The sequence below is a fragment of the Rissa tridactyla genome, chromosome 2 (assembly GCF_028500815.1).
Source record: "Rissa tridactyla isolate bRisTri1 chromosome 2, bRisTri1.patW.cur.20221130, whole genome shotgun sequence".
Taxonomy (NCBI): Eukaryota; Metazoa; Chordata; class Aves; order Charadriiformes; family Laridae; genus Rissa; species Rissa tridactyla.
The window spans coordinates 93,375,339-93,403,123 of NC_071467.1; the positions used below are offsets into that span (position 1 = coordinate 93,375,339).

Here is a 27,785-nt window from a genome sequence, read left to right on the forward strand (position 1 = left end):
CGGAAATAGCACCCTCCAATTCTGATTAGCCTCTTGTTTATACCACGCTGTGGTAAGCTAAGGCTGCATTGGCTCACTTAACCCTTCTGCAGGCACGAAGGGTCTCCTGTCTCCCTTGGAGAAAGGCAAGAACACCTCCCTCCACAGAGGGTTAGCAAGAGACAGAGAAGTAATCCCGCAAACTACCACCACCACAATGAAGATATCAAACGTTCTTGTTCTCATCTTAGTCCTGCTTTACATGGATGCCAGCACAGAATGGCCCACGCACACGGTCTGCAAAGAGGACAACTTGGAAATACATTACAAAAGCTGTGGTGAGATTTTTAAAATTTCCATTTTCCTTTTAGCTGGGCGACAAAGTTGTTCTTATGCAGTGAGAGGGGCTTATAATGGCCTTATATTGTATATAATGTAACCCTAGATATAGGGTTACAATCCCAAGCCAGCACTGGATTTTGCAGCTAGAATATTTTTAGTCTTTCAAATATAGCTAGTTTGGTTGACACACACACGAATCGAACTGTATTTAGATAGAAGATAATAAAGAGGAAATAATGTAACCTAATTCAGAATAATGAACAACTGTCAAAAATAGAGTTCATCGTGAAAGAGATTACTAGGATTTTTATCTTGACGTTAGGTTAAAAAAGAGGAATACCCGAGATCTTTATCTTTTTTACCCCTGGGATGACACAGACTCTTCAATACGCTGATCTGCCGTTCTCCTAATGTGCGGCAAGGCTGTGGTGAAATGCTTTCTGTCCTCCCACTTGGAGTGACAAGGGACCCAGCGTGACAGTGGGAAGGATTCGTGCTCTCTGCTATTGCCACCGTGCTTAGCAAGACTTCAGCAGCAGCACTTAACAGAGGCATTTCCCAGGGACCGTAGGGTTTGTTTTTTCTTTAAATCTGTAGAGGAGGAGAGGAGCAAGTGGCATTGGAATGACTGAAAATGAATTCACTGAATGGTGCCTGCTTTCCACGTCTTGCTTTGCTGGCCTTGTGCCTCTCCTATTGTGCTGATCCACTTTACAACTGGGACAAAGGGAATTAGATTCACAGACGCCTCATTCATTTTCCGCACGTGATGTGAAAAGCGATTCACAGCAAATGAGCACCCTAGAGTTTGTTTTTCCAATTCATCCTGATACAAAGGTTTTCCCGGGGGGCTTTTCCTTCCCTGTAGCTTTCATGCGGTTTTGCACACCCATTAAAATAAAGCCAGAAAGGGACAAGAGACGTAAATAAATATTTGTAATGCTATTCTTTACTGGCCTGCTCCTAGGAGACTAAAGCCAGGCTTCACATACTATAAATGGCTATACTGCATTCGGAAAATATTTAATTAGATATCGAATACTAAAACAAAGGTAACACCAAAGCTTGTAAGAATTCATTGTATAAGTTAATTCTGTTCCCTCAACAGGTCTCAAATAGCATGAGATGCCTTGTCACAGAGGCATAGGCTACAGTTTGAGTCAATTCAAATGATGATGAAATTTATCTGCTGTGCACTTGTCAGTCAGGTACTGCCTCTTACTATGTACACCACTGGCCTAGCTAAAAAAAAAAAAAATGTATTTTTTTGAGCTTGTGTGTCACTTATTTTGTTTTGCCACACGCAAAAAGGTAAGAGGTACATTCATTCAGGAGAAATTCACAGCTTGAGAAGCACAAGCCAGAGATCACACAGGTCAGGTCCCACCACTGAGAGTAGTTTTCTGTTCTCCCAGACACAGTTATGGGAGATGAGAAGATTACACAGATGTGGAAACACTGCAAGAATTAAATCAGATTCCTTGTTTGAAGTCCAGTTCCTTGCTCCCTCACAGCTCTGGCAGATTCAGTTGTGGCAACACTCACAGCTGCTGCCACAATGTTCTGCCCTGCCTTTTTCCAGAGGCTACTACGCCTGTAGCATCAGACCAGGTTGCACCAGCTGCATCTCTGCTGACCCAGCTCATAGTCTGGTAGCTCACATAAAGCAGAAAAACATAAGGTGTTTGGGGCCGAATCCAAAAATCTACAGGTGGGGAGGATAAATCTGAATACACTAGTCTGCGTTCCCTCCAGAGAAGGCACTGCTCCTACTGAGCTCACCGTGGCAAGCTGACAACCGTGCCAAAGGTGCTGATCGTCTTTTCAGAAGAGGGGAAGCTTTCTTCCCACTTCATTTCACTGTAAACCACAAGTAGATGGGCAGTTCTTTAGCTGCGTCCCACCAACTGTTCTCACCTGGGAGGGAACAGACATGCTAGTGCCTAGGTTTGACAAGAGCCTTTCCCAACAAACCTTCTTGTGACAACTTTGTAATGTCAGCAAGCACGGAGTCAATGCTAAGCAACTGCCCATACTCTTTAGTTATTTCAGGGGAAGACTGCCCCACATTTTCCTCTAGTCTGAGAGATCCCCATGGTACCTCTTGCTCCACTGAAGATGCCAGAGGATGACACATTTTAGGGGATAAAGTGGCCACAGTGAGGTATCTAGAGTGAAATCTGGAGTGCAGGATTCCTTGTTGGCTTCAAGAAGGTCAGGACTTCACCTCTACTGTTGTTACTATAAACTCTAGGATGTTATTGTTGAATCAGGGTTAAATCAAGTAAAATTTAAGGAAGCTGAGAGAATTTTAGAGAGGAACTTCACAATTTTATTTCTGGAACTGAATGCCCTCTGTCAACAGATTAATAGAGTTCAGTCTGAACGTTTAAAAAGGAGCTAAGTGTTCATTTTTACGTTGCAGTTTATCAGATCCTCTCCTATAATGCAGTAAAAATTTGACTAAAGCCAAAAATATAAGCTAATATAACCATGAAAAATGCAGCGGAGAAGCTTAGGTGGATAAGTGAAGACAGACAAGGTGTAGCAATCTTCTGTACCCAGGAGCAAGTCCCAATTTCCTGTTGCAGACACTTACCCTAGCTGCATCCTATATCTATTATGGGTAAGAAACAGGCACGCAATGAAGTCCCCAGCCTCACTCCATGTTCTGGATCCTATAGAAAGGATCCCCATCCCCACTCAACCACATCAGACTAAACATTCAGTAACCAGGACCCCAAGGCATGCATCAAAAGAAAGGGCTAGGACAAGACCCTAGTGATCAATATAATGCACTTGGGGAAAAAAAAAAGTCATCTAAAAGAAATCAGACAAAAATTTTCAGCAGCAAGTCCATGGTGAGAAACTCGGGCTGAGAGACGGGTGGTCTAAAAGTAAAGCAAATAGACAGTATGCTGCCTCCTCTATATAACCACAGGAGACACAACACCGAGACAGTCTATAAATAGCAAGACATTTCCCATCAGTGCCACTCTTCCTCCCAGGAACAAGTGACAAAAACTAAGGAAGATCTCAAGTGACCACAAATCACTTTAGAAACCTGGGCAGGGATCCCGAGATAAAAGCAGCACAGGTTAACCTCTCCGACTGAGAAAAGAGAACCCTAATTGGCAAGTCTATGCAGAGACATGAAAAGAACCTGCTACACAAACGGCTGATTCCTATCCCTTTTAATTTCACAGTGATTTTTACAGTAATAACACTTTTGATCTTTCCAGCTACATTTTAAAAGGCAATTGTCTGGGAAGGGAAAGGCAGGAAGGCAACGGTAGCAAAGTGCCCCAAGCAGATTCCAGTGTCAGGTATCCACCCGAAAGCACAATAGAGTTGGAAACTACAAAATATAACTCCTCAACACATCTACCAGCACCTGTTTCTAGACCATTCACGTAAGCCTAATTGTCTTAATTACCTATGAAAACATTCTTACAATGTAGTGTTCAAATGGGGCCCTCTTCATAGGGTAAAGCAGGTGATTGCTGCTGCAGACAAATAAAAAAAATATTTCCCAACTACTTTTACAGCTCTTTCTTGAAATATTAGTTGAGCCTACATCAACAAATCAGTGGTTCAGAATGCCCGTGTTACCCAGACCAGTGTGCTCAGTGATTAATAAAGCTCTATGTTTAGATTAGGACCTGGGAGATTTCTGAGCTGCCTGGTGCTTGAAACTGTAGATTTCTTGACAGTGCAGAAAAGGTTACAGATAAGGCATGTTTTTAGAAAGGGTCTGGAGAGCATCAACCATTTTTTTTTTATTTTTTTTTATTTTCTGTGCATGGGAGTAAATAACAGGGAGTTCCGGGGAGATCTTCAGGAGAGTCAAATAATAGCATCTGAAGATGAACTCTTGAAAAATATTCCCTAGACCTTATAAAACACTGTTCAGACCACATGGGGTTTTTTGTTTTCTTGTTTTGTTTTTTTTTTTTAAACTATCACAGCCAAACACATTTCCCAATTCATGCCTGACTTCCTTTCCTTTTTCTTCTTTTTTTCCCCACTTGAAGCAAGGTTAGTGGCCATCAGCTGAAGTTTCAGGAGAAGGAGCAATCAATCAGTATTCATTTCAACCTCCAGAACCTAAATATGAAACCAGTTGCACCCTCTACAAGTTTCACATCTGCATATCTACAGATTTAAAAATAATAAAACATCTTAAGGGATATTGGTAACAATTTGCTTTAATTAATGTCTTCTGCTAGGCAAAGAAGCATGGCCCTCTGGTCATCTAGAGCATTATTTTTACATGCCAATGCCTCCTCCTAAACAGAGTAAAGTCAAACTGAACTTAGGTTCACTGAGCTCCATGACAGCTTGCACAGCTCTATGTCACACTTCAAGCAGGGTCATTTCTATAAAGTTTTTCCTGCTCTACATTGGTACAGTAGGAGAGAGCAGCACTGCCCACTTCAGTATGAGCTTGCAGTGGATTGCATTTACAGATAGAGAAACTCTCATTTGTATGGCTTTTCTTTAAATTTGTGGGTTCAGATTTGTATCTCTGTTAAAGGGGCTCCTTGAAGTCAACAGGGTTATTCTAGTTATTCAGAGTTATGCTCTGGTCAGGTAGTGCAGTATAAACATTCTCCTGTCAAACTCTGCTTTGAGAGAACTTTTCAGTACTTAAAAGAAAAAAAAAAGAAAAAGTAAAGACAGAGCGACTAGTTAGATTACAGTTTTCTGATGGTTTGTGTGTCCATGCTGAACAGTTTCAGTCTTACTATGGTCCTCCTTACACACTCAGTCCATCATACTCTTCCTCCTGCATATTAGGAGATCAAATATACTATTTCTCATTTTCCTTTTTAAAATAGGTCTGTAACATCCATCTTTGCTCAATCAGCAATACCAACTTGTAAACAATCATCATCGCAGCACTAATTTTACACCACATCACTTTCTGTTTTCTCTGTTAACCAATGTTACTAGTCCTTTTTCCTCCCTGGCCACACACTCATATCCAATAGCTTCAGCTGGCAAAGAAAAGCCTGCAAAAAATTCTCACCTCATGCATCTTCAGGGCAAATGTTCTTCTAGACACTTGGTAAAAGAAGGTTCTTTTTCCATTATTCTTTGGGTTTTTGGCAGACAGATTGAGCCAGATGCTTCTCTTGGACTTAATTATTTATTTATTTCCCTCAAGCAGTCTCCAGCAATTGCTTCTGCTTCTAAATTATTTAAAGCCACACGACACCAACTCCCCTCTGATCTTTTGTTGCATAGATGGCTAATGGGCAAACAGTCAAAGAACTTAAGAATTTCACTTGAAACATTCTTTTTGTTCATTTGCTTCGTCCAAGCCATCTTAGTGTCATAGCCTTGCTGCTATACCCATCTGGTATAGCTTACTTATTCCAGGGGGAAGGCCAGATGTTGACATGCATATTTCTGGCACCAGCTCCTAACAAACTGAAGCTATCATCAGAATCAAGTCAGCACAGATATGACTGCACATGCAGATCTCCTTTTAAAATTTTGGTCCCTCCATGAATTATTAAAACTACCTCATCTATTTCATTCTCCGCTTCATTAGAGAGGATTAGAATTTTCTTTTCCTAGGTGACCTCTTAAGGTGGTTCTGATTTCATTTTACCTCTTCTTTCAGAGAGGGAAGAGTATTTAGTAAGTTTTAAAATGTAAATGCTAAGGAGGAGCAGGAGACAATTTCATACCTCCAAGGTACTCTGGCAAAGACATTAGGTTCAGCATCTAGACTTTGAACCATTTAGCAAAATCAATATTAATGTTTTCACTGAGACTAGTAGCGGAGAAAATTAACCTCAGCTGAACTTTTCCCACCACACTTTAAATTTTCCCATCTAATTTAGTTCTCAGAAGTTTCGTCACAGTGCCCATTTCTTCACCAAATCAATGAAGGTCCTGCATCATGGACTGCAAAAGAGGGTTGTTTATATGTGAGAGCCCCTCCTGCTTATCTGTGGCTGCTAAATCTAAACTAGTAGACACGTTCTCCACCTATTGACTTTTGCCATGTCTTTCGTTGTTGTAGCCGCTGAGTCACTAAGGTATCTCGAGCAGAAGGGGTAACAGCACACAAGGCAAGACATAGGAAAACGTATTCTCCACTTTGGAAACAAATAGGACAGACATACCTAGAAAACCGTTTATCGCATTACAGTCAATAAGTACCGTGGGCAAGGCAGAACTGTCATTCGCTGCTGCATGCTGAATTTGAGTCTTTATGAAGGGAGCAGGCTAATATACTAAACAGGTGAGTCACAGCTATATTAACTGTTTGATAAAAATTTGAGATTAGCTCCTGTATTACATAAAGTAGAAATTATCAAAAGACACATTCACTGCATAAAGTCAGGAGCAAGAGCAAACCACAGTTGCTCGTAAGTGCTCCAGTGTAAGCACATGAAGCATCGCTAGACTTTCTTTACATTGCCACATCATCTCATCTCGAGCTGTCATCAAGGCCTCAAAATAGCTCCGGGCCCTACAATGCTTACAGTTTACCAAAGAAAGAAGAGGCAGGAGATCATGTTCTTGCAGCAATTTAACATCAGTCCGCAAAAATAACCAGAATAATCTAAGAAAAATTAACACACCTCAGAAAAATGCAAAAAGGACTTAAGCATCATTGTGTATTGGTGTCACTGCACCAGCTTCAAGGAAGCTTATAGCAACCTAAAACTAGGGAAGAACAGTGGCCAGAGACGAGGTGTCCAAATGCCCCATCCAGAATGAACCACCACGTACTGAATGCAAAACCTTTGATCTGTACCAGATGCTGCTTTTAGACTCGGGAGAGCTTCCAGTTGCCAAAAGCTAGCAGCTTGAAAGCTACCACAAATTAATTCAATGCACCAGTTTCCTCTTCACCTGAAGATGGATGGTTCCTGTCAAATGATCCAGCAGTGATCAGGCAGGCAGGAACCCAGCTAGTTTCCTCAGCAGAGGGAGCATGCCATTCCAATTATAGCTTACTGCCACATTCCTGCAGCGGATTTCAACCCATCCTGGGAAAATGGGAACATTTAGCCCATTTATATGCCGCTGATTACTGTTCTGTATAACCAGCAGTAAACCCTGCTATCCCAGAGCATGGCATGTGTCTAGCAGCAGGGCAGTTTATAGTAATGTTTGGTTCTATTTCTGACACAAGTCCACAAAGTCTGTTGTGAATCTTCAGTCATACTGGCAAGCACTGATGTCCAGAGATCTCTGTCTCAAGTAGAGCAGTAAAAAGAATGATATAAAAAAAAACCCAACGCACACGAAGAGACAGACCCAATTAGGAAATACAGGCAGTTACTGTATGCATCTTACTCATGCAGTGCGTGGTGTTTTCTCACCAACAGAACAGAAGAACAAAGACTTTCTCTCTCTAATACATTCCCTGCTGGGCCCAAATTAATGCAGTATTTTCTTGTTACACTGCTGTAGCTGAAGCCTGCCTCCCTTTTTCTCTCAAGGTAACTAGGACAATCAGTATTATCAAATACAGATCTGTATGTGCCATCTCTCAAAGCTGGCATCTTTCAGTTTTGTCTTCTCAAACAGGCTTAGACAAAGCTTTGTCATATCACACAAAGCACAGAAACCCCCCTTTCCAAATACCACTGCTGGCAAAAGCAAGGAAAGTCTCCATGAACTTTCAGGCACTGGACCTCCCCTCAAGGCCCAGCAAACAGCTCCAACAAGCCTGCGGTCAAGAAAGGTGGTTCAGGCAGGAAAAGGCAGGGAGGCTCAGGTCAAGTCTTTGGCAAGGCTGCTTTATGCATGTTGGTGACACCCTCGTCCCCAAACACAGCCCTCCAGCTGCAGAGAGCCCCTGACACCTGCTGGCTTCCACACAGCTTCTCACCCAGGCCACCAGCAGCTCCATGGCCGCAGGCGGCAGCTGCATGATCTCAGCCTGGTGCCAGGCAAATCTCTTCCTCTCTTCTCCATCTGCCACACTTTAACCCCTTGGCTCACGGGCTGAGCCCTCCTTCCATCCCACATCCGTGCCTCACAGCCCAAACACTGCTACTATTGCAGCCAGTGTCCCAGCAACACATTTGGAGAAGCTACTGGCCTTCTGAGTTACTGTTTCTGAATATTTGCAAATTTGGATGTCAGTTATACTCAATGAGTTTTATTTGAGACAGAGAGAAAAAAGCCTTCATCTTTTATTTAAGCTAATTTCATAAGACACTGGAATCGCCTTGTTCCAAAACTATCTCCAAACATTGGCCAGTAATGCCCATACCTTAATCTAACCAAGTAGTATATAATTGCTCTTTGCATTACCAGTGTTCAGCATTCTTGAGTGAAAAGTAGAAATTATTTAAATATTGCATAACCACATTTTTTTTTTAAGCCGTGTTTTAAGTTTCTCTTGGCAGTGTTCTGGGTTTTTTTTAGTTTGTAGTTTATACTGAGATCAAATCTTCAGGCTTCCCTCTACAGCCACGTAAGTTTTATCAGAAAGGAAGCAGAGTTATTCACTCCATTAGGCATCTTCAAGAGCTTCAGGTTTACGCAAACCTCAGAGACCACAGGTTGCTATCGCTGTTTGCGAAGGGGAATTCCCACAGTCTGTACCCCCCAGGACATTAAGGAAACATGAACTGTAAACTTACCTATTCCTTCAACCTCCATGTTGCCTAAGCAACCCAGAAAGGTACGGGGGATAAAACGCATCATGACTTCTGCAAAGGAGGCCAGAGTGCCTCTCAGAGCTAGGCAGAAGCCCAGAGGTGGTCACATCTAAGGTGAGCTTTTTGGGATGAAGCATCCTCACGACAAACTAGACACAGCCAACATGAGTCTCACAATTTATTCTGCTCCCCTCTGAACAGAGGGTCGATCTGCTCCTCCCAGCCATGTCTGGATGTGGCAGTGACATATAGCGAAGGCAGGTCCAAAGGGAAGTTCATTAAACTGAAGGTGCTCAAGGAAATCTAGATGCGCAACTGGAGAGCTGCTAATTCACCTGATGCTCCTTCCTCAGTACCTTATTATAAGTAGATTCCAGTGTCAAATATAACCTTGAGCATTCAGGTTAATTTATTTAAATAGACATTAAAGGGAAAATGTTGAGTGAATACATAAAGTCTGAGATCCCAAACAGTTCCTCATTCTTTCCCTCTCCTTTCATCACCTTGAATGTTGTAAGGACTAATGATTTAATTTTATTAAGAGCTTTGAAGGTGAGGAGTGTTGGGTAATTACTAAATATGTTTCTTCCTTGTGCTAATTTCCAGCTCCTCTGGCACTAGTCTGTCCTTGTATGACCCTAGCCAAGTGCAGCTATGTCATTCCATTCAATTCTGTGGCTTATGTGCTCCTAAAAGCGTTATTTTGAAACACCCAAAGTTTACCAATGTAGAGAGTCTTCTCACCACTGCAAGACTTACAGATGTGGACTCTCACAAGCAAAGCTTGCCTGCTTGCTGCTCCTGTTCACTCATGCCACTAATTTTTATGCTTCTATGGAAACAATATGATTTTAGACCGGATTCAGGTGGGAGTAAAGCCAGTAGAGGATAGTTAACAAGATGGGGCCGGGGGGGGCGCAGGCAAGGGGAGAGAGAAGAATAAAAGACAGAGGCTGTTGCACACCAGCCCAGCAAAATTCTCGTAACAGGTGCATCCCATCTGGCCATGCAGTTTCTGTAATGCCCAGTTGGTCACGTAGCAGCTCAAGCTTTGAGGGACATAGCCATAGTGGGTTAACACATTATCATTGCCAGCTGTCTGCTTCATCTTCCTGATGAAGATCACCTCCCAGAGCACAGGAGGCTGTGGGGTGTAAGGACAGCCTAGCTCACAGCCCCGTGGCTTGGTGCAAGCCCATGTTCAGCAGGCGCATGAGCTGGTGGTCCCACAACTACAGTAACCGAGGTATGAGAGTGTGTTCCCGTCTATTACTGGGGAATTCTATTCTATTCTAATAATCTCCATCAAAGGTACAAGGCTTGCAGCCAGAAGGGTCACATAGAAACACCACTGTAAATATGGCTGGGCTAATTCACCTACGAACCTTCTTCTGACAAGAACAAGAGCAGGACAAGAAACTCTAGGAAGAAAAGTTCAATAACTTATCTGAGCTTCTAGGCTGTACTATGCATGTCTGTGCAGTCTTCTAGAAAAACCCAGCCAAAGCCATTGCTGTGAGCACCTTGCTATAGTAAGCCAGGCTGAAATCTTGCACTATGGTGCCACTACAGGTCATATGCAAGGAAAACCACATGCCAAGCCAACAGAGCAACAAACCTCCACTCGGCCAAGTTGGATAAGGTTGAAATGGAAGGTGGGATGCATGGGCTCAGCTGGCACTATGCCACGTAAGGGGTGATCTGTGGCAAGATGCCAGGTACACCCCAAATTTACCTCTCAAAGTAGGATTGTACTGCAGAAGCCAGTCTTCAGCAAGAGCTGTGGATTCACCGCTAGATACAGTTGAGAGAGCTCAGCATTAGCCACAGCATCAAGTTCAAATAACAAGCCTAAGAGATCTTACAGCGCATTGATTGTTTACAAAAGCCAAAGACTTGCCTCTTTCTCAGAGCTGCTGCCTGAAATATTCAGAACTGTCTAGAGAGAAACGTCAGTCAAAATCCTGCTCCCAGGCACCTTCATGCTAGGTCTAACTATGTTGCAGCCCAAGCCCTTCTCACTAGATAGACACACACAAAAAATGCCCTTTTTCTCCCCCAATAAGCAGATTTTAACTTCTAAAACTCAACATGTTTGCAAAATTTCCAGCAACATTCTAAGTGTTGGTAATATATCAAGGCTGAACTGGAAAAGCAAAACTCTGCAACCAGTTGAAGAGTTTCTAGCTTTAATTATGGAAGAGGGAGCAGATTGAAGGGAGTGGGTGGAGGGAAGTCTGGGAACATACAGTACTGTGCACTATGAAATGTTGCAGGGAAGTAGAAGTCTGAAGGGCAGCCCCACGTATTTTAGAGATTTAACGGTAAATGTTATTGCTCTGCACATGTGAAAGACATAACATGTATATTTTTTTTTTCAGTCTAACCAGCTCACTTCAGATTGAGCCAAACAAGGGAGAATAAGTATTAAACCTCCATAAGAGACACACAGTGACTCACAGTTGTGCATCTGAGATGAAACACAAAAATGGCAATTGCCTCGAGTTGCCTTTGCCACACGAGGGACTCCTCAATGTTTGAAGATAGAGGGGTATGGCACACTACCTTAGTTCATAGTGCACAGCTGAATCTACAGACATCTTCACTTATCAAACGGCTAAAAAAGACTGGTTTTCTTTAGTTTCCTTTTAGCAGCAACCTTTCTGCCTACATGTTTTGGAATCCAGACTCCCTGGCACCATAGCTTAAGCAACACAGCCATCCTTTCAATTGATTCCAGCAGGAGGCCCCCACGAACACCACAATACCTAAGATGTCAGATTGCAAAGTCATAGCCTGAATTTCCACAGGGAGATGGTCAGAAAATTAATTGGGGTTTCGTTTGCCAGTGGAAAAGTTTGCATGTCTCACTAACAGAGTAACAACACAAAAGCCAAGCACTCTAATTCACAAATTTTGCTGGAATCACATGTGAGTGCTTCCATGCTCTCTTCATCTCTGGGGACCAGACAACATTTCTCTGGATAGACCAGAGTCCTATTGCTGCATCACTAGTGGCGCAGCAGGAGACACCCATGGCTACAATGCACCATGAAATACGCTATCTGGCAAAAGAGCTCAACCCACAGAAAAACAAAAAAGAAAAAAAAAAAAACAAAACAGGCATGAGACATCCAAACTAAAACAAGCCTGAGGTCAGGTTCATTGTAAGAAGCCCATGCTTTCCAGGGAAGCTTGGTTTCATGAACATCCCCTTTCCATCCAGACAGTTATTGATGAGAAATTTTGACCTAAAAATTCAACTTCTAGCCCTAATACCATGATTTATTATGTTGACTAAAGCAAAGCCTAGCCTCTTTGAAAAGAGAAGAGCATCATACGTGTTGCAGTGCCATTTTTAACCATAGCTCCCTCTGGAAATTACAGAGCCGACAATTTCAGTCATTTGACAACCAGCACTGTTTGTAGGCATCAGCGCCCAAGTTGCTCTGAATCTGAGCAGCTGCTTCCTGAACCTTATCATTGCACCGCACACAAAACAGAAACGAGAGGGGCTCTTGCAGGAGTCCAGAGGAAAGAGGAAACCAAGCCCTGAGAGGCGGCAGAGCCCAGAGGGGAAGCAGGCATAACGGTCCCGGAGAAAAGAGAAGTTTGACACATTTTCCGGCTGGAGCAGGAAACTGCTCTCCTACCGGATTGCAACAGCTTCTGAAGCTGCAATAACAAAGTGAGAACTGACAGGAATATGGAAAGGGAGGAAAGACAGCCCTCTGACTCCTGTCACACTCGAGCTGATAAACAACTCCAGGTACTAACTTTTTGTCCCAAGCAGATCATGCAACTGCAGAGGCTGTTTTAGTGGTGTGGAAGACAAAATCCAGCAAGGGACACAAAGCTGTGGGAAATACTAGTGACTTATCTCCCTCCTTTAAACAGTTGTTTTAATTTACCAGAACTCAGGAGCTCCTTTTGGACCACGCTGACAATCCATGTGCTTGCAGACCCTGTCTTAGTTACAGACCCCAGCTTCTCCCAGCACTTTCACTCATTTCATGCTCCCCTCTAAGTAATTGCGCTTTGGTCACTCAGGCTTGCTCCCTGCCAGCTGCTACAGCTGTGGGGCAATGCTACAAAAATAGGGTCAGACTATGAAGATGCTAGCTCAGCCTCACAGAGGACACTTATGACTCCAGTTTCACCACAGCATCAAAGGAAAATTCTCCCAATCCACTATTTTCAATTCAGCGAGAAGATTACCTCAAGCAACAATAACTGAGAAACAGAATTCAGTTCCCATGTCTGTATTTTGTCACCACCAGCTCTCTAAACTGGAGAGCCTACGGCTGCTTCTGCACATACTGCAGTTGCTTCTGTTGTTTCCACAGAGGAGGAAGGTGGATGTGCAGGCTGGCTGGAAAGCCACCATGAGGGACAAACCTATGCCTAAAGCAAGTCTTGAGGCTCAAGGTGATATGCTTCCAAACTGGCCAAATCTTTCACCTCCAGCCACAGCTCTGGAAAACACTTGCACATGCTGTTGCTTGTGGCAGCTGAGCTGTCAGTTGTTGCTGCCGGCTGTCGCCGGAGTGACACATTGGCAAGCCTTCAGGCACAGCAGAGTCTCATGAAGGCTAGCAAGAAAGAAGGTGGAAGTAATTATGTTTGTACAAGAGTTTTGGAGCTTGATGCAGAGAAAGTGGTACTGTAGGAACTGGTAAGAGCCACAGTCATGTTAGTCATCAGCTGTAGGGCTCCCTTTGACCTCAGCTCTGCTACAGTCTCCCAGAAAGGGAGAAACATGGAATATTTCCTGGGTTAGAAACATATGATGGTGGACCCAGCATGAAATATTGCAGGATCTCAGTTACGGAATTTTGTTTTCATTTTTGGACTTTTCGTCCCACTTCAGGATTCAGGTTCCCAATCAGCCTTGCCAAGCCATCTTGCGATACAAATGAATTAAAAACGTCATCCTAACCAATCAGTGCTGAGGAAGGAATGGCAAGGCGCAGAGCCTGGGAAGAGCAGCTATGCTAAGACTTCACTGTTGAAAGAGTATTGACTATCCACCACCATGGGGAACTTGCTTTCCCTGAACTTGGCTCATTTTCCCAACACAGTAGGTTTTAGCCACATATGGGCATCATCTGAATGTGTTTCATACTGAAGTGTCAGAATGGACAGAAAAAAGTAACTATTAATCCAAAGGTACAAGAGCTTTGAGCACATCTTGAAGAAGTTTTAAGGAGTACAGAATCTGGTTTTTATAACACTTCTATATTTTATTATTCTCTTTATGCAGTGTCTCATTAAAACTACAACTTGTTACCCACTGCTTTCTATCTCCAAACAGATCCCAAGCAAGATTTTGCTTTCAGCATTGACCATTGTGCTGATGTCACAACCCACACCTTTAACATCAGAGCTGCGATGGTCCTAAGTAAGTGAATTGCTATTTTCTCACACCATAACAGGTAATTCATGTGCAAGTGCTGGTATTAAGTAGTAAGCAAGGGTGACAATCTACTATAAAAGATGAATGGGCTTTGTTTCTGAGAAGTTTCAAAACTTACACGGGGCTACAGAAATGTCAGTTCTGTCATCAGCTCAGCCTCAGACTATGCAGGTTGTATCAGCCCTCAGCCCCCATTCCTTTCCTATCCTTCTTTTGCACATACGGATAGCCAAGGTGAGGGCTGCTCTAGAGCTTGCCTTCACAGCCAAGTCTTCTGGGGCAAGTCTTGTTGAATGAGACAGCTACAGCACCCACACTCTTGTGTCAGCACCAGCAGTGCTCAGCAAATTGCCAAGGCTGACCCTTGCAGGTAGGAAACTGAAGGGACTCCCCACAGACCAAGGCGGGGGGCACCTCTTTGCCCCTCCTGCGCATGCAAGAGAAGCATGCTAGGGAAATTCTGGGGAAGTGCTAGCTTGAGGCAACAGCCATGCCATCAGCTCACCACCCGTGCTAGCTGAAATTCACAGAATCACAGAATCTTCATAGTTGGAAAAGGACCCTTAATATCATCGAGTCCAACCAAACAACCTACAATCTCTGCCACTAGAGCATGCCCTGAAGTGCCACATCTAGACGTTTCTTAAACACCTCTAGGGATGGTGACTCAACCACCTCCCTGGGCAGGCTGTTCCAGTGCCTGACCACTCTTTCAGTAAAGCAATTCTTCCTAATATCTAATCTAGACCTCCCCTGCCGCAACTTCAGACCATTTCCTCTGGTCCTGTCATTATTTACTTGGGAGAAGAGGCCAACACCCACCTCTCTACAACCTCCTTTCAGGTAGTTGTAGAGGGCAATGAGGTCTCCCCTCAGCCTCCTCTTCTCCAAGCTAAACATGCCCAGCTCCCTCAGCCTCTCCTCATATGACCTGGTCTCCAGACCCCTCACCAGCCTGGTAGCTCTCCTCTGGGCACGATCCAGCACTTCAATGTCCCTCTTGTACAGAGGGGCCCAAAACTGAACACAGTACTCGAGGTGAGGCCTCACCAGTGCCGAGTACAGAGGCACCATCACTTCCCTGCTCCTACTGGCCACGCTATTCCTGATACAAGCCAGAATGCTGTTGGCCTTCTTGGCCACCTGGGCACACTGCTGGCTCATGTTAAGCTGGCCGTCCACCCCCAGGTCCTTTTCTGTCGGACAGCTTTCCAGCCACTCTTCCCCAAGCCTGTAGCGTTGCTTGGGGTTGTTGTGACCGAAATGCAGGACCCGGCACTTGGCCTTATTAAACCTCATACAGTTGGCCTTGGCCCATCGATCCAGCCTGCCCAGGTCCCTCTGTAGAGCCTATTATACCCTTCAGCACTTGACTGATCATCAATACAAGGTTAAAAGCAGAACTACATTTGAGCTAATGGGCTGGGTGCACAAGTTAATATTAGCCATGGCTTGCTTTGTGATCCTTGCACAGGAAAGCCACCTTCTTGCAACCCTGTTAGCCCCAAGCTCACCTAGAACCTCTGCTACTAGAGCATAGATATGAGAGTGCTGCTGTATGCCCCTGGTGCTGAAAATAAGTTTGTGAGCCAAGTGTCTCTTAACACTTGGGAATGCTTCCTTGCATCCAGAAGTTCTCCCTCTTGTGAGACATGCTGCCCTTTTGCCTGGGGAGCATCAGTTTTCAGGTGGCTGTAAAGTTAAACAAGCCTGCAAAATCACATTACTTTTCCACCAACACAGAGTACAGGACCTCCCTCTACATCTGGTAGCCTCACTGGTGTATGGCAGTGGCAAGCAAGCCATGCACAAGCAGGCAACCTCCCAGTGCTGCCAAGCTGCTATGCTGGCCCTTGGCACAGGTTTGGCTCAGGCCAGCTACCATTTTCCCAGGCAGCAGGTACAGGCCACAGGCTGCTCCCAGGGACCCACTGGATACGGTCTCTATGCTAGACACAGTAGGGAAGAAAGAGTTTAAGTGTATGGACACAAGATTTACTATGCCAGTTGACTTTGGAGTTAGAGAATGGTCATGGACATAGTTTATTTACCAATAAAGATATATGCTAGAGACTTGTTCCTGAAACATGGATTTCTATGCATCAGGAGTTCTCAATGAAGAAAAAACATTCAATGGCCTTAGCAGCAGGGGAAAAAATGAAATCTTTTAAAAAATAAAGTAATAAATCTGTTTACCCTTGCACTTTCTCTGACGTCTCCTTCTGTTTTGTGTGTAGGACACAACATCAAGGAACTATACCTCAAGGTTGACCTGATCATAAATGGGAAGACCGTCTTAACCTACTCAGAGACGCTTTGCGAGCCAGGTCATTCTAAGCTTGTTTTCTGCGGAAAGAAGAAAGGAGGTAATTTAGGTAGCACTCTGAGTGTTTGATGGCTCCTGAATACTCCAAGCAGGATGCACCCACTGTGCTGTTGAATGCACCAATACATCGTAATGTTCTGTTTACTTCAACAGCATGTTAATGGATGACAGAAACACAGTAGGACAGGGACGTTTTAATTTCAGAGCCTGCTTTTTCCCCTAACCTGTTTGCTTGCTTTGCTTTTAATCACAGAATATTGCACACACATGGGATTTCAAGTCCATAAAAAATAACTGTGGTAATGTGACCCCATGCAACAGCAGAGAGGTTCATAAACCCTATTTATAGCCACATGGTTGTCATGTGAGCAAGAAGTATGACAAAAATAAAGGCCAGTTCTGTAAAAGAAATGGCTGAGCAAACAAACAGGCCGTTCAGAACATGTTCTTCACTGTTAAGCAAGTAGCACTTCCTGTCCTTAAAAGCAGTTCCTACCTCACTTTAAGAGGAATTAAAGAAGGATATTGGGACCAAGGTACTATTTGACACCATCTATGGTTTGCATCTTGTTTCTGCTCAACGCATGCCTGTGTAGCATGTCAGATGACTTCAGTTCATGTCAGTCAAACTGCCAACTGGTGTAAACTTGCACTAGTCGGTTTACAGTGGTGTTAGTTGTCCCCAGAAAGCAGGCATCTTTGGTCCCAGGTGAGCCTGGGCACCTCAAAGTCCCTTCTGCCACAACACAGGCCAGGTAGTGCAAAGCTAGCCATGGCACGTATCTGGAAGAGCTACGGTCATGCCTCTGGACTGTAATACCCATGTATCTTAAATGGTTATTTTAAAGTCCCTCTTACATCATGATCGTCTCTTTAGGCTGATTTTAAAATAAGCAGGTAGAGCTGCAGGGAAGTTTCAGAGTTGTCAGAGCACCCCAGTTAGTTTCAGAAGCTCTGCTTTCCTTCCATTCACTTGCATCTCCATCCTGATAACGCTGCAATAATTCATGTGCAAGGGCTATGAGTTTAAAGACCATGCACAGCAAGCACTACTGCTAAGACAGGTCCTGGAAAATTACTAAGACATTTCACACAGCATAGAAATATCACAAAGAGTAATAGAGAAATGCTGCATGAGCAACCAATTATGTAAATCCTGTAAGCCAGAGAAACAAAAAAAAATTAAATTCAGAGGTTTCTTCAATTGTGTATTGAATTACAAGGGGGTGGGGGGGGGGAACCACCCACAGACCTACTGAAAAACTGTCTTATTCCGATGAAGTACTAAATAACATCCTTTAGAGAATACATTAAGGAGAAGCAGAGCCAGTCCTGAGCTGAGCACAAACTGCTATTCACACATAAAGCTACAAAGCCAAAACCTCCTGGGGTTTACAAGTCCCTTAATCTTAAACTGACAGGTGATTGTTTCTACTAATTGAAATACATTATGATATAAAACCATAGTTAGTTGTTTAAATAATACTATATATCTTCATTTAGAAGCATCCCTAAGTTAGTGCAAGGACCTCTACCACACACTTTTTAATACACACACTCTCGTTCAGTAGCAGTTTTTTATTTAGCAATTAAGTCACAGTGGGATAGAAGCAAACTTTCTCAGACTAAGGTTCAAACTGAAAATATGGTATTTCTTAATTAGTTGACATTTGATTCTAACCCTTGTTTTAAGGCACAGAATTGAGCTGAAGACAAATTTGAGGCAGTTCGGCACAGCCATAGCTTACTGTATTAGCACAGCTTTAATTCTGACTGAATACCTATGCGGAAAGGACAACATTGTGAATGGCCAAGTACACACCCTAGCAAAGATGCAGAGGAGCAGGTAGCCCTTTCAATGGGAGCTTTTCATGCAGAGACTCTTTTCCCCTGTTGTACAGGCAATATTTCCAACAACTGGCCAGACCTGACCCAAGTTTAAATATAGTTCCACACAGAATTTGCTTACCTTCCACGAGGATGCCAAAAATTGCCTGTTTCTCCTCCTCCCAAAATGACACAGAATGTAGTTCTGCTACAGGCTTTGTTGGTCCACTCACTTATGTGGATAAACAGAGCAGAAGTTACAAGGAAAAGAGAATTATAGAAGTTGGATGTAGCTAAGTCGTGGGTGTTTGGGGTTATTTTATTTTTCTTTGCTCTCCTGTAACACTACAGTTTTGCCATGTCTGTAAATATTTTAGGAGACTTAATATAGCTGCAGGTTTCATGTTCATCATAATCATATAGTATTTACTATTTATGTCAAGCAAACGTCGCATCTGGCACTGCTCACTGGGACTCCTAAATAGAATTCCAAGATGTTTTTCTTCGAGCTATACGCCTGTTGTGAAGTTGTTAGCTCAAAGGTTACAAGGAAATGGGCCATTGTCCATTTAAGAACAATAACAACAAAATTGCTAAATTCTTTGTGGCATAACATGAACTCAGCTCTTCCTCTTTTTTTGATAGAAAGTGCTGGTTATTCTCCATTTCCTCAAAGAAAAAAAAAAGCACCAAAAAAAAGTTACATAAGAGATTGCCCAATGCAATCACTAAAATCAGAGAAGACAACCTACCAGGGTAATACTTAGCAATGTGCCAACCACAACTTGCAGGCTTAAACAAAGTTTACTGACAAAAGACAGTTGCATCCTCTGCAAGTTTTCTTTCTGATAAAGGCACCATCAGAGCACTTGCGTGATTCCTTGTGCACGCTCCCAAACCATAGAGGAAAACCCTGCCTTACTTCAGACCTCCATTCTTTACATTATTGCCTCTCTCAGCAGGTGTTACAGTGAGCAAGTTTCTAAAATAGTATTTGTGACTAAAAGTAGAGAACATAACATGAATTACAGAACTGGGTATCACACTGAGATTTTAGGTACATGTTTCTGAGAAAGCAGCTACACCACAAAGCTAGGTCTTTGGGCTGATATACAATGTCACCTCGCTTAGCCCCTTCATCTCGCTTTTTCCTCCCCACTAAAGAAAGTGTAGGTTTCTCAACTAGCTATGTATTTATGTACATTTTTCTGACTCAACTATACATCTATAGCTGGCAGTTATTTGGATCATCCCTGCATCCCTGAAACTCACGGAAGTTGTTTGTCAGTTGCACGGATGCAAGATCGTGTCCTAGAAGAACTCCAACACAGAGCATTTCAGTTCTAAAAAGATTTAAAACAGAAAAAGGAAGAGGTGGGTGCAGATGTACAGGGCCTTTATATAGTATAGGAGTGTGAGAACGCTTAAAGATTTTCAGTGCAAGGAAGATTTGAGAAAGATGAGTGAGAATTTCATTATAGGTGTTTTGTCAGGAATGAGAGGCATCTTCACGATAAATGATAACTAGTAACTTGAAGTAATCCTCCGGAAGTTCTTACACATTGGAAAGCTCTGCTTCAGGCTGGAAGCTACTAGAGGCCTGCTTGTCAGCAGGGGAAAGGACTAAGTTACTTTTGGTAGAAACAACAGGGGAAAGCTGCTACAACAAATACAATGATGTTACCTTGAATCAGTGGTACATTAGAAATGTTTTCCAGGGTGCTCTACAGAAATCACCTTCAGTTAAGTTTTTAAGGAAATGGGCTGAAAACAGAAGGTGGACTGAAAGCCAATCACTGGTGATGGCATGCTTGACATATACTGTAACTTACCAGCAGACAAATAAAAACACAGGGGAATTTTTAACTGGAAAAATACGCTCATGATTTATGCTGTTCCCAATGTTCATACATTTTTTGCAACTACATCTGGGCTTGCTCTAAAAAGACCACAGAATTCTTTCAATGAGCTAGGCTCAGTGTTTGTGACAGTTACACTTACTGCAGCAGATGTGTTCATCCTCTTTCAACGGAGGAATGTAAAAATGTATGAATATATGGAGAAAAATGTATGGGTATATGAAGAATGCTGTGATAAACTACAGCTCTTAAAGCCTTGGAGGATGCTTACACTTCTGGAATTACAGCAGATCCTCATGTGAGAGGAACATTGAATGGGCTTTGAAAAGCCTGATATAGCCAGCATAGGCACAGAAGAGGTTGCCATGGTCCAAAGTGAATACATACGGTAAAATTCAGCAGATCTACGTATCCACATTATTTCCTGGCAGGTCTCAACTAGCTGAAAATAAAAGCTGCCCTTGCTTTCCTATCAGGACATACTTTCAAAGCGGCATAGTCCTTCCATTCCCCCCATCACTGAAGCAAGGAAGGTCACAAGAGTTTTGTAGAGGCCTGGTTACAGAACCACAGGATGGTTGAGATTGGAAAGGACCTCTGAAGGTCAGTTAGTCCAACTCCCACCTAGTCAAGCAGGGACACCTATAGCTGGTTGCCCAGGACCATGTCCAGGCATGGTTTTTGAATATATCTAAGGATAGAGACTCCACCACCTCTGAGTAACCTCTGCCAGTGCTCAGTCCCCTTCACAGAAAAAAAAAGTCTTTCCTGATGTTCAGGAGAAACCTCCTGTATTTCAGTTTGTGTCCACTGCCTCTTGTCCTGTCACCAGGCACCACTGGAAAGAGTCTGGCTCCTTGTTCTTTACACCCTCCTTTCAGGTATTTGTGACTATTGATGAGCTCTCACCCAATCTTTCTGTTCTCTAGGGTAAACTGTCCCAGCTCCCCCAGCCTCTCCATCATTGGAGAAGTGTTTCAGTCCCTTAATCATATCACTTGCCCTTCACTGGACTCTCTCCTGTAGCTCCATATAATCAATAATTGTGAACCACTGCAAGACCCCTAATTAGAAAAAGCTAAATAAGGGCAGTGTTGAAGCATAGAGCAGTAAATGTGGACCTCAAACTAGACAAACAGCACCTAGCTCCACGGTTGGAGGCTCCCTAAAAGATAGCACAGCCCATAAGAGTGGCTCCATTGATTACCAAGCAAAGGCATAGCTACCACACATCAGAGCAATCATGCAAAACTTCTCAGAGAGGGCTGAGACAGAACCCTAACACTGCATTCATCTAGCTCCAATGTAATCATTGCTTTGTCACAGCAAAGTGTGTGTGTGGGGGGGGAATAACTTCTACCTACACTGAAGGATAGATTAGCATTGCCATCATTTCAGAAGCAAATTTATGGCCTGATGACTCCCACTTCATTTTAAAATATAGGCTTTGCAGAGCTTGAATGCTGCATATGTATATTTAGATTCTGTGTGGCTTTCCAACAGCCTAGGTGAGACCCTCATGAGCCACATGATCCAAGAGGAGTTTCCACGTCCCTGTGGAGAAGGACTTCAGGGATGGGTGATTGTTCACAACCCAGTTTCCTCTCCACTCTGCTCTGCTGCCATGCAAGATTTGCTAGGCTCAGAGATGACAGAAGGAGAGACAGTCAAACAAGGCTCTCTACTGAACAAAAGGACACACAAACCACAAGCCACGCCATTGCATGGTCCACACCACCCTGAGGGGGCAGCTCACAATATGGCTTAGCACACATCAACACACACATCTCAAGTCCCAAGGGAGTCACTCATCACCTAAGCCATGCAGCCTGCAGTGCCTTTAACTCCCATTTAGACTCTAGTGAAGTTGTGAACTGAGAAGTGGGCTGTACTGTATTTTTAAAGTTCTTGAGTCACCACTCTCTGCAGCAGAGATGTGTCAGACTTCAGAGCTCTTGCTTCATGCACAGAAGCAAGCAGTGATGGTGACTGCTCTTTGAAAAGGAAAAGACTTCTTGGTCTCCAGATGAAGTAATCAGGGACGCAGAGGGGAATAAGTAGAGCATGAGTGCTGCAGCATAGTTGATTGTGACAAGCCAAAACATACTTATTCTATTCTCTGTCTTGGTATTAGGTTTTTTTCAGGGCAACACTGAGAAGCTCTGCATCTTCTCCACCTCCCAGGATCATCAGGGCATTATGTTTAACAAACTCTTTATTAATGCAAAGGTTTTGAAAATTGGTGGTGTCTCAGGTTTCTTCTACTCTTTTCCTAGTTTCCCTTATAGTCATGATTCTTTCATATAAGCTTGTTACAAGGCATTGACTAACATTTCACAGAATGTCTGGGGAAGACTTTCTGTGGACTCTTTTCCAAGTCAGATACCTACTGCATGGTGAGATGGACCATACGACATAAACGTGTTACAAACCTTTTGCCCAACCTTTCACAATAAACAGTTTAAAACAGCACAGGGAGACTGGGCTAAAACAACTCTTTAGAAGTGACAAGCATCAAGATACCAGCACAGACTCATATAAATATGATGAAACACTTACTCCTCTGTCACTGTCAAAGTAAAGAATATTTCATGACACCTACAAAAGAGAATCTTTAAACAGTTCTTAGACTTTTCCACAACTTGTGGAGGGCAAGTTGTGAAAGAAATTCTGAAATACCAAAACATCCACAAGTTTTATTTTCAGTCAAGTCTGCACAGTTTGGCCCAGTAAGCTATAAAAAAGTAGGAGGAACTGCAGAACAGCTTGCTAATTCTGTCCATTAATGCCAAAGTTGCCCTTTCTTCAGCAGCAAAAAGTAAGCATGCCTTGCAATTAGGGAGATCAGAACTGGAAGGTGGAACTCCTCAGCTCTATTCCAGTCACCAATACAACTTGTGATGGCTTCAGCACATCGTGAACTTCTTGGTGAATGCTCCCTCAGTGGCGAGAGAGACACGCTCTTATTACCTTAAGGTCATGTTCAGCAAGCAGTCAGAAGTACTCAACTCAGGTTGGTTTTTCCTCAGTCACCAAAACAGTACAGCTCAACTATTGCAGGTGTTTAATAAATCATGCTAAAGGGCTTGTGTCTGGCAATCCCCCTTCCATTTCCCCATTTGCAGGATGCATGCTGACATAGAACACCCTGCTGGTTGTGCAAAGCAACGCTCCCACACCTCCACTCTGACAGGGACTGCAGGTCCACCTTGAGCCCCGGCTCTGCCCTGCTTTCCCCATAAGGCAGTACACATCCTGACATTTCTCTCAGGAGGGCTGTTGCACGACTGTGTATGGAGCACTTTGCAGTTCCATAACACTTGTCACTGAAGCACTTTGAAGTGTTATTACAAAAAAGCATCTACGAGCGGCTGCTTGTTTCCTTCGTGTGCTGCATGTCTAACCACCCGTCACCATTTTTCCTTTTCAGAACACCTCTACTATGAGGGACCAGTCACACTGGGAATCAAAGAAATCCCACAGGTAAGTTGGCCACAGTTGTGCTCCCAAGCAGAAGGGCTTTCTGGATGAGGTATGGTCAGCAGACTACCAGCAATCACATCAGCATATTCCAAGCTTCCCTCAGCTGGTACACTGGATGTGACAGTGTTTACATATACTTTTCAATATGAAATTAAGTCTTTCCTTAAAGCATTAGAAAGCCACTATTATCTAGAGATAGACAGGTTTTCTTAGGATAGCAGATAGGTTTTCACACAGGGAGCTAGGCCCCCTTATGCAGGCTGTTATCCCACCCTTACCAGCCTGCTTCCCTAAAGGCTATGCCTAGAGATGCTGTGTTGAGCGACACCTTTTGTTCTCTCGCAGTGGAGTGCCCAAGCTCATATCAGTGAGCATCCTGCTCCAGAAGCAGCTTTACTAACATACTGAGGACACTTCTGTAGCAAAGGCTCTAGACAAACTGAATAATAGGTCTTTAGACCAAGAAGAAGCCCCAGGAACATCCACACAGACCAGTAAAACTCCAGTTCTGGGCAAATTAGCTGAATTTGGACTCAGAAATTCTAAGACTGTTCACAATCCTCTTAAGAGTTTTTACCCGTGAGCAAAACAATTATTGTGGAGGAGGGGAAAAAAAAAATCTAATCACCAACGAGCAATGGAAACAAGTTATTATAAACGCCCTTCTATGAATGAAACTATAAGCTTTTGAAGAATTAATATGCTTGTGAGAAAGGGAATAGGAAGCTTTCTTTGTTAATTAATCAATCAGGCAAATAGCTCCTTATTGCTGGCATGGAAGGATGGCATTATTCCATGCAGCAATCATCATCATCTCATTACAAAGAACAGACTCATCTGAGCAGCCTGAAGGACATTTGCGCAGTCTGCACAGCAGTTACAACAAGGCTGTATTCTCATGAGCATGTTGCCATTGGGCCTCTCTATATTTGGATGTTACACTTAACTTGAACCTCTCTGTGAGGACACAGGCCAGTTACTGCTGTAGAAATCCCATGGTAAAAACACAAATGCCAAGAAGCCTGACTCATTCTAGCTGCGCCTCCTTCTATTCCACTACCATTAGAGTTATGAGCAGGGCAGGATCTTTCTATGGTTCAAAGCCAGGAGGCCACTGCTGCCAAGCTCTCCTACCCTAGGTTTTGCTCCCCGCCACACTCCAGAAAAACCCAGAAGTAAATACCACAGTGCCACCAACCTAGAGTGAACGATATCTAGTGCACCTCTTCCTCCAAATCTGTTAAATGAGCCTTGTCACCTCCCCTGCCCAGTGCTTCTCCCTCCAAGTGTCTGGAGAGAACAGTTTTCACCAATAGAAAGGAGCCATGGTTTCTTTAAGGTTGAGATTTTTTGCACTGCAACAATACAAGTTCTCCCCAAAGCCTGAATTATTAGTAGTTTTAACTACACAATTTGAAATTAAACTACCCCTTGTTTTACTATATAGGTATTCATCACAGATTGAGTCACACACATCCCTCAAGGTGCTCTCTTAGAGTTTTCATCAATAACAGTGTACACACTGAACAACAAGATCCAAGGAAGACAAGTGCCAGACAACTGAGCACCTCTTCCCCTTCCAGTTACTAAACAGCACAGGCCATACTGTGCTTGCTCATAAGAAACATGAGAAGTTATATATATTTGAAAGGAATTTTTATCCACCAAAACATTTTGTTCCCCTTGCACTGTTTTAATTTTGAACTTGTGCTGTCAGCATTGATATCCCTGATGAGAGTGTTTTGGCAGAAGATACAGGCAAGTCCTTTACCAGTTCTGAATCGCATTTGGACAGGAAAGGTTTTGCAGGAACTTGACGGGAAAAGCGTTATTCTATTTCTAGGAGGACTCTCTCATAGAAACAGAAGCAGTTATACGCTACTGATGGGCTAATCTCTTGCTTTGTGTTTGTCTCATACAGGGAGATTACACTATTGCAGCAAGGTTGACTAATGAAGACCACGTCACCGTTGCTTGTGCTGATTTTACCGTGAAAAATTATTTAGAATATTATTAGCAACAAAACAGTTTCCTAAAAGCTACATACTACCAAAGCTATTCAAGCCAAGTGAGCTGCTTGCATGCTACAATGATTCTGAAGGAAATAATCCCCACATGGTGGTTCTGATGCTATTCCTCTTTATAATCCACTATTTTCAAGAAGTCACTAGACCCTCTAGTGGTAATTTTATCTCTAAATGCACACTGTAGCCCACTTTTTACTTCTAATATATACAGCTGCAAGTAGAAAGCATCTGATACCAACGTTCTCATTTTAGGATGAAAATAGCATGAGGCAGAACAGGCGAGAGCCTAAACATTTCTTTGCAGTAAATTATGGAGGTATCCACTTCTAACACAGCCTAAAGATGACTTTCATATGTATCATATATTATGCAGTTACAGCACTCAAAATTTTCAGTCTTCCCTGGGGCTTATCTGGAGCCTCCACTAGCATAGATTTTGTTATAACCACGGAACTAAGACCAAATAGAATGAACGTGCCTTTTTTTAGTGATCCATGCCCTGTCACTGGATTCAGATCACTCAGGTCTTCTGGAGTCTACCTGGAATTTACTGTTCCTTAATGTCTTTGAAGTGATATGTGAATCGTTCTGTAACTAAGCTATAGGCTCTTCTTGCTTCTCAATAAATTCATAATGAAAGGATTTTTGATTTTTTTTTTCCTTCTCATTTTTCCTCACAATTCTAGCATCTTTCCAAAGCTTAAAGTGAGGGGGAAAGGGAGGGGAAAGAAGACTAAGGGAAGCAAGTTAAATGAGCACTTTTGTTTAATATGAAATATCAGTCATGTTGACACACATTTTATGTTAGCAGAGGACAAACTGTTCCTTGCTTTGAGCACAAAGCCCCAGGAGAAGTAAACACAAATTACACTTCCAGGTGCGGCACATCCCCAAACCCTCTCATTCCAGGAGCCTTTGCACCTGGCATAGCTGATGGGTGGGTAGATAAGCAAGCGTAGGGCAGCACATGGGATTAGGATGTTGGGTTGGAGAGTGTGGAGACCTGTTTGGGGGATTGGAAGTGTGGGGAAAAAGGTTGAGTTCTGATTTGGAAAGGTATGAACAGGAATCAGAGCCACAGGAGGGTCCTGGAACTGAGTGCAACCTTACAAAGGATGGTGGTGAGCATTGGGCTGCAAGCCCAATGCTGCCCAATCTTGGAGAGGTTCAGTATGTACGGCTAGGGCAGCTGTGGCTCACACCTGGCCACACAGGAGCTCCGACACATGGCCTCCATCCTACACACCCACATACTGCGGCTCAAACAAATTCCTGAGCAGCAAGAACATCCCTGCTGCACAGATGACCAACACCGCAGAGCAGCCAACAGCTACCAGCAAGGGATAGTCCCTTGTTTCCCTCCCGTGCAGCAAAATTCTCACCTGCCATCCCAGCAAAGCTGAGCAAGTCTTTGAGGCCTGACTTGCAGCAGGGAGGCTTACCACTGTTGAACATGAACCAGCAAGCACTAAAAAAAATGGGATAGAGCACATTTAACACACTGCAGTTTTGGCTCACTTCTACTACACCCCAGTTTAGAAAAAAAAAAAAAAAAAAAGAAGAGGTCACAGGGGTTCATCACAGCTTTGGCCACCACTTCCCAAGTCAGGATTCAACTTGAAAGTGCTGATGCTGTTTTGGAATCAGTTCATCCAAGCCATCACCATTGCTGTGTTTTAAGTCTTCCTAATAGAAAGAGTGTCATGGTACAGACACAAGCTCAGGTTTTTTTTTCACCTCACATCAGTAGCTCTTTAGAGTCACCTCTCAGAAAAGCCAGACCTTGAGGAGAAGCTAAGAAAAAACCGCATTCAGAGGCAGCGCTCGCACAAGAGTCCACTTGTGTGGCTGTGGTGGAACAGAGCTGAGCAACAGAAGAATGACTAA

General features: G+C 43.3%; 1 protein-coding gene across 1 annotated transcript; it reads left to right on the forward strand.

Moving 5' to 3' along the window:
• On the forward strand, positions 1 to 26,534 carry LY86 (lymphocyte antigen 86). Its single transcript, XM_054190465.1, has 5 exons — positions 1 to 317; positions 14,275 to 14,361; positions 16,614 to 16,742; positions 23,819 to 23,871; positions 25,793 to 26,534. Exons 1-5 carry the CDS (start codon positions 197 to 199, stop codon positions 25,886 to 25,888), a joined length of 486 nt encoding a protein of 161 aa, XP_054046440.1. The 5' UTR covers positions 1 to 196; the 3' UTR covers positions 25,889 to 26,534.
• Positions 26,535 to 27,785: the final 1,251 nt, after the last annotated feature.

Bases quoted from the DNA above. Each gene is read 5' to 3' on its own strand.
- LY86 (XM_054190465.1), top strand. From the start codon at position 197: ATGAAGATATCAAACGTTCTTGTTCTCATCTTAGTCCTGCTTTACATG. The intron at 318-14,274 runs GTGAGATTTTTA...ATCTCCAAACAG, and splicing joins AATACATTACAAAAGCTGTG to ATCCCAAGCAAGATTTTGCT. The intron at 23,872-25,792 runs GTAAGTTGGCCA...TGTCTCATACAG, and splicing joins GAATCAAAGAAATCCCACAG to GGAGATTACACTATTGCAGC.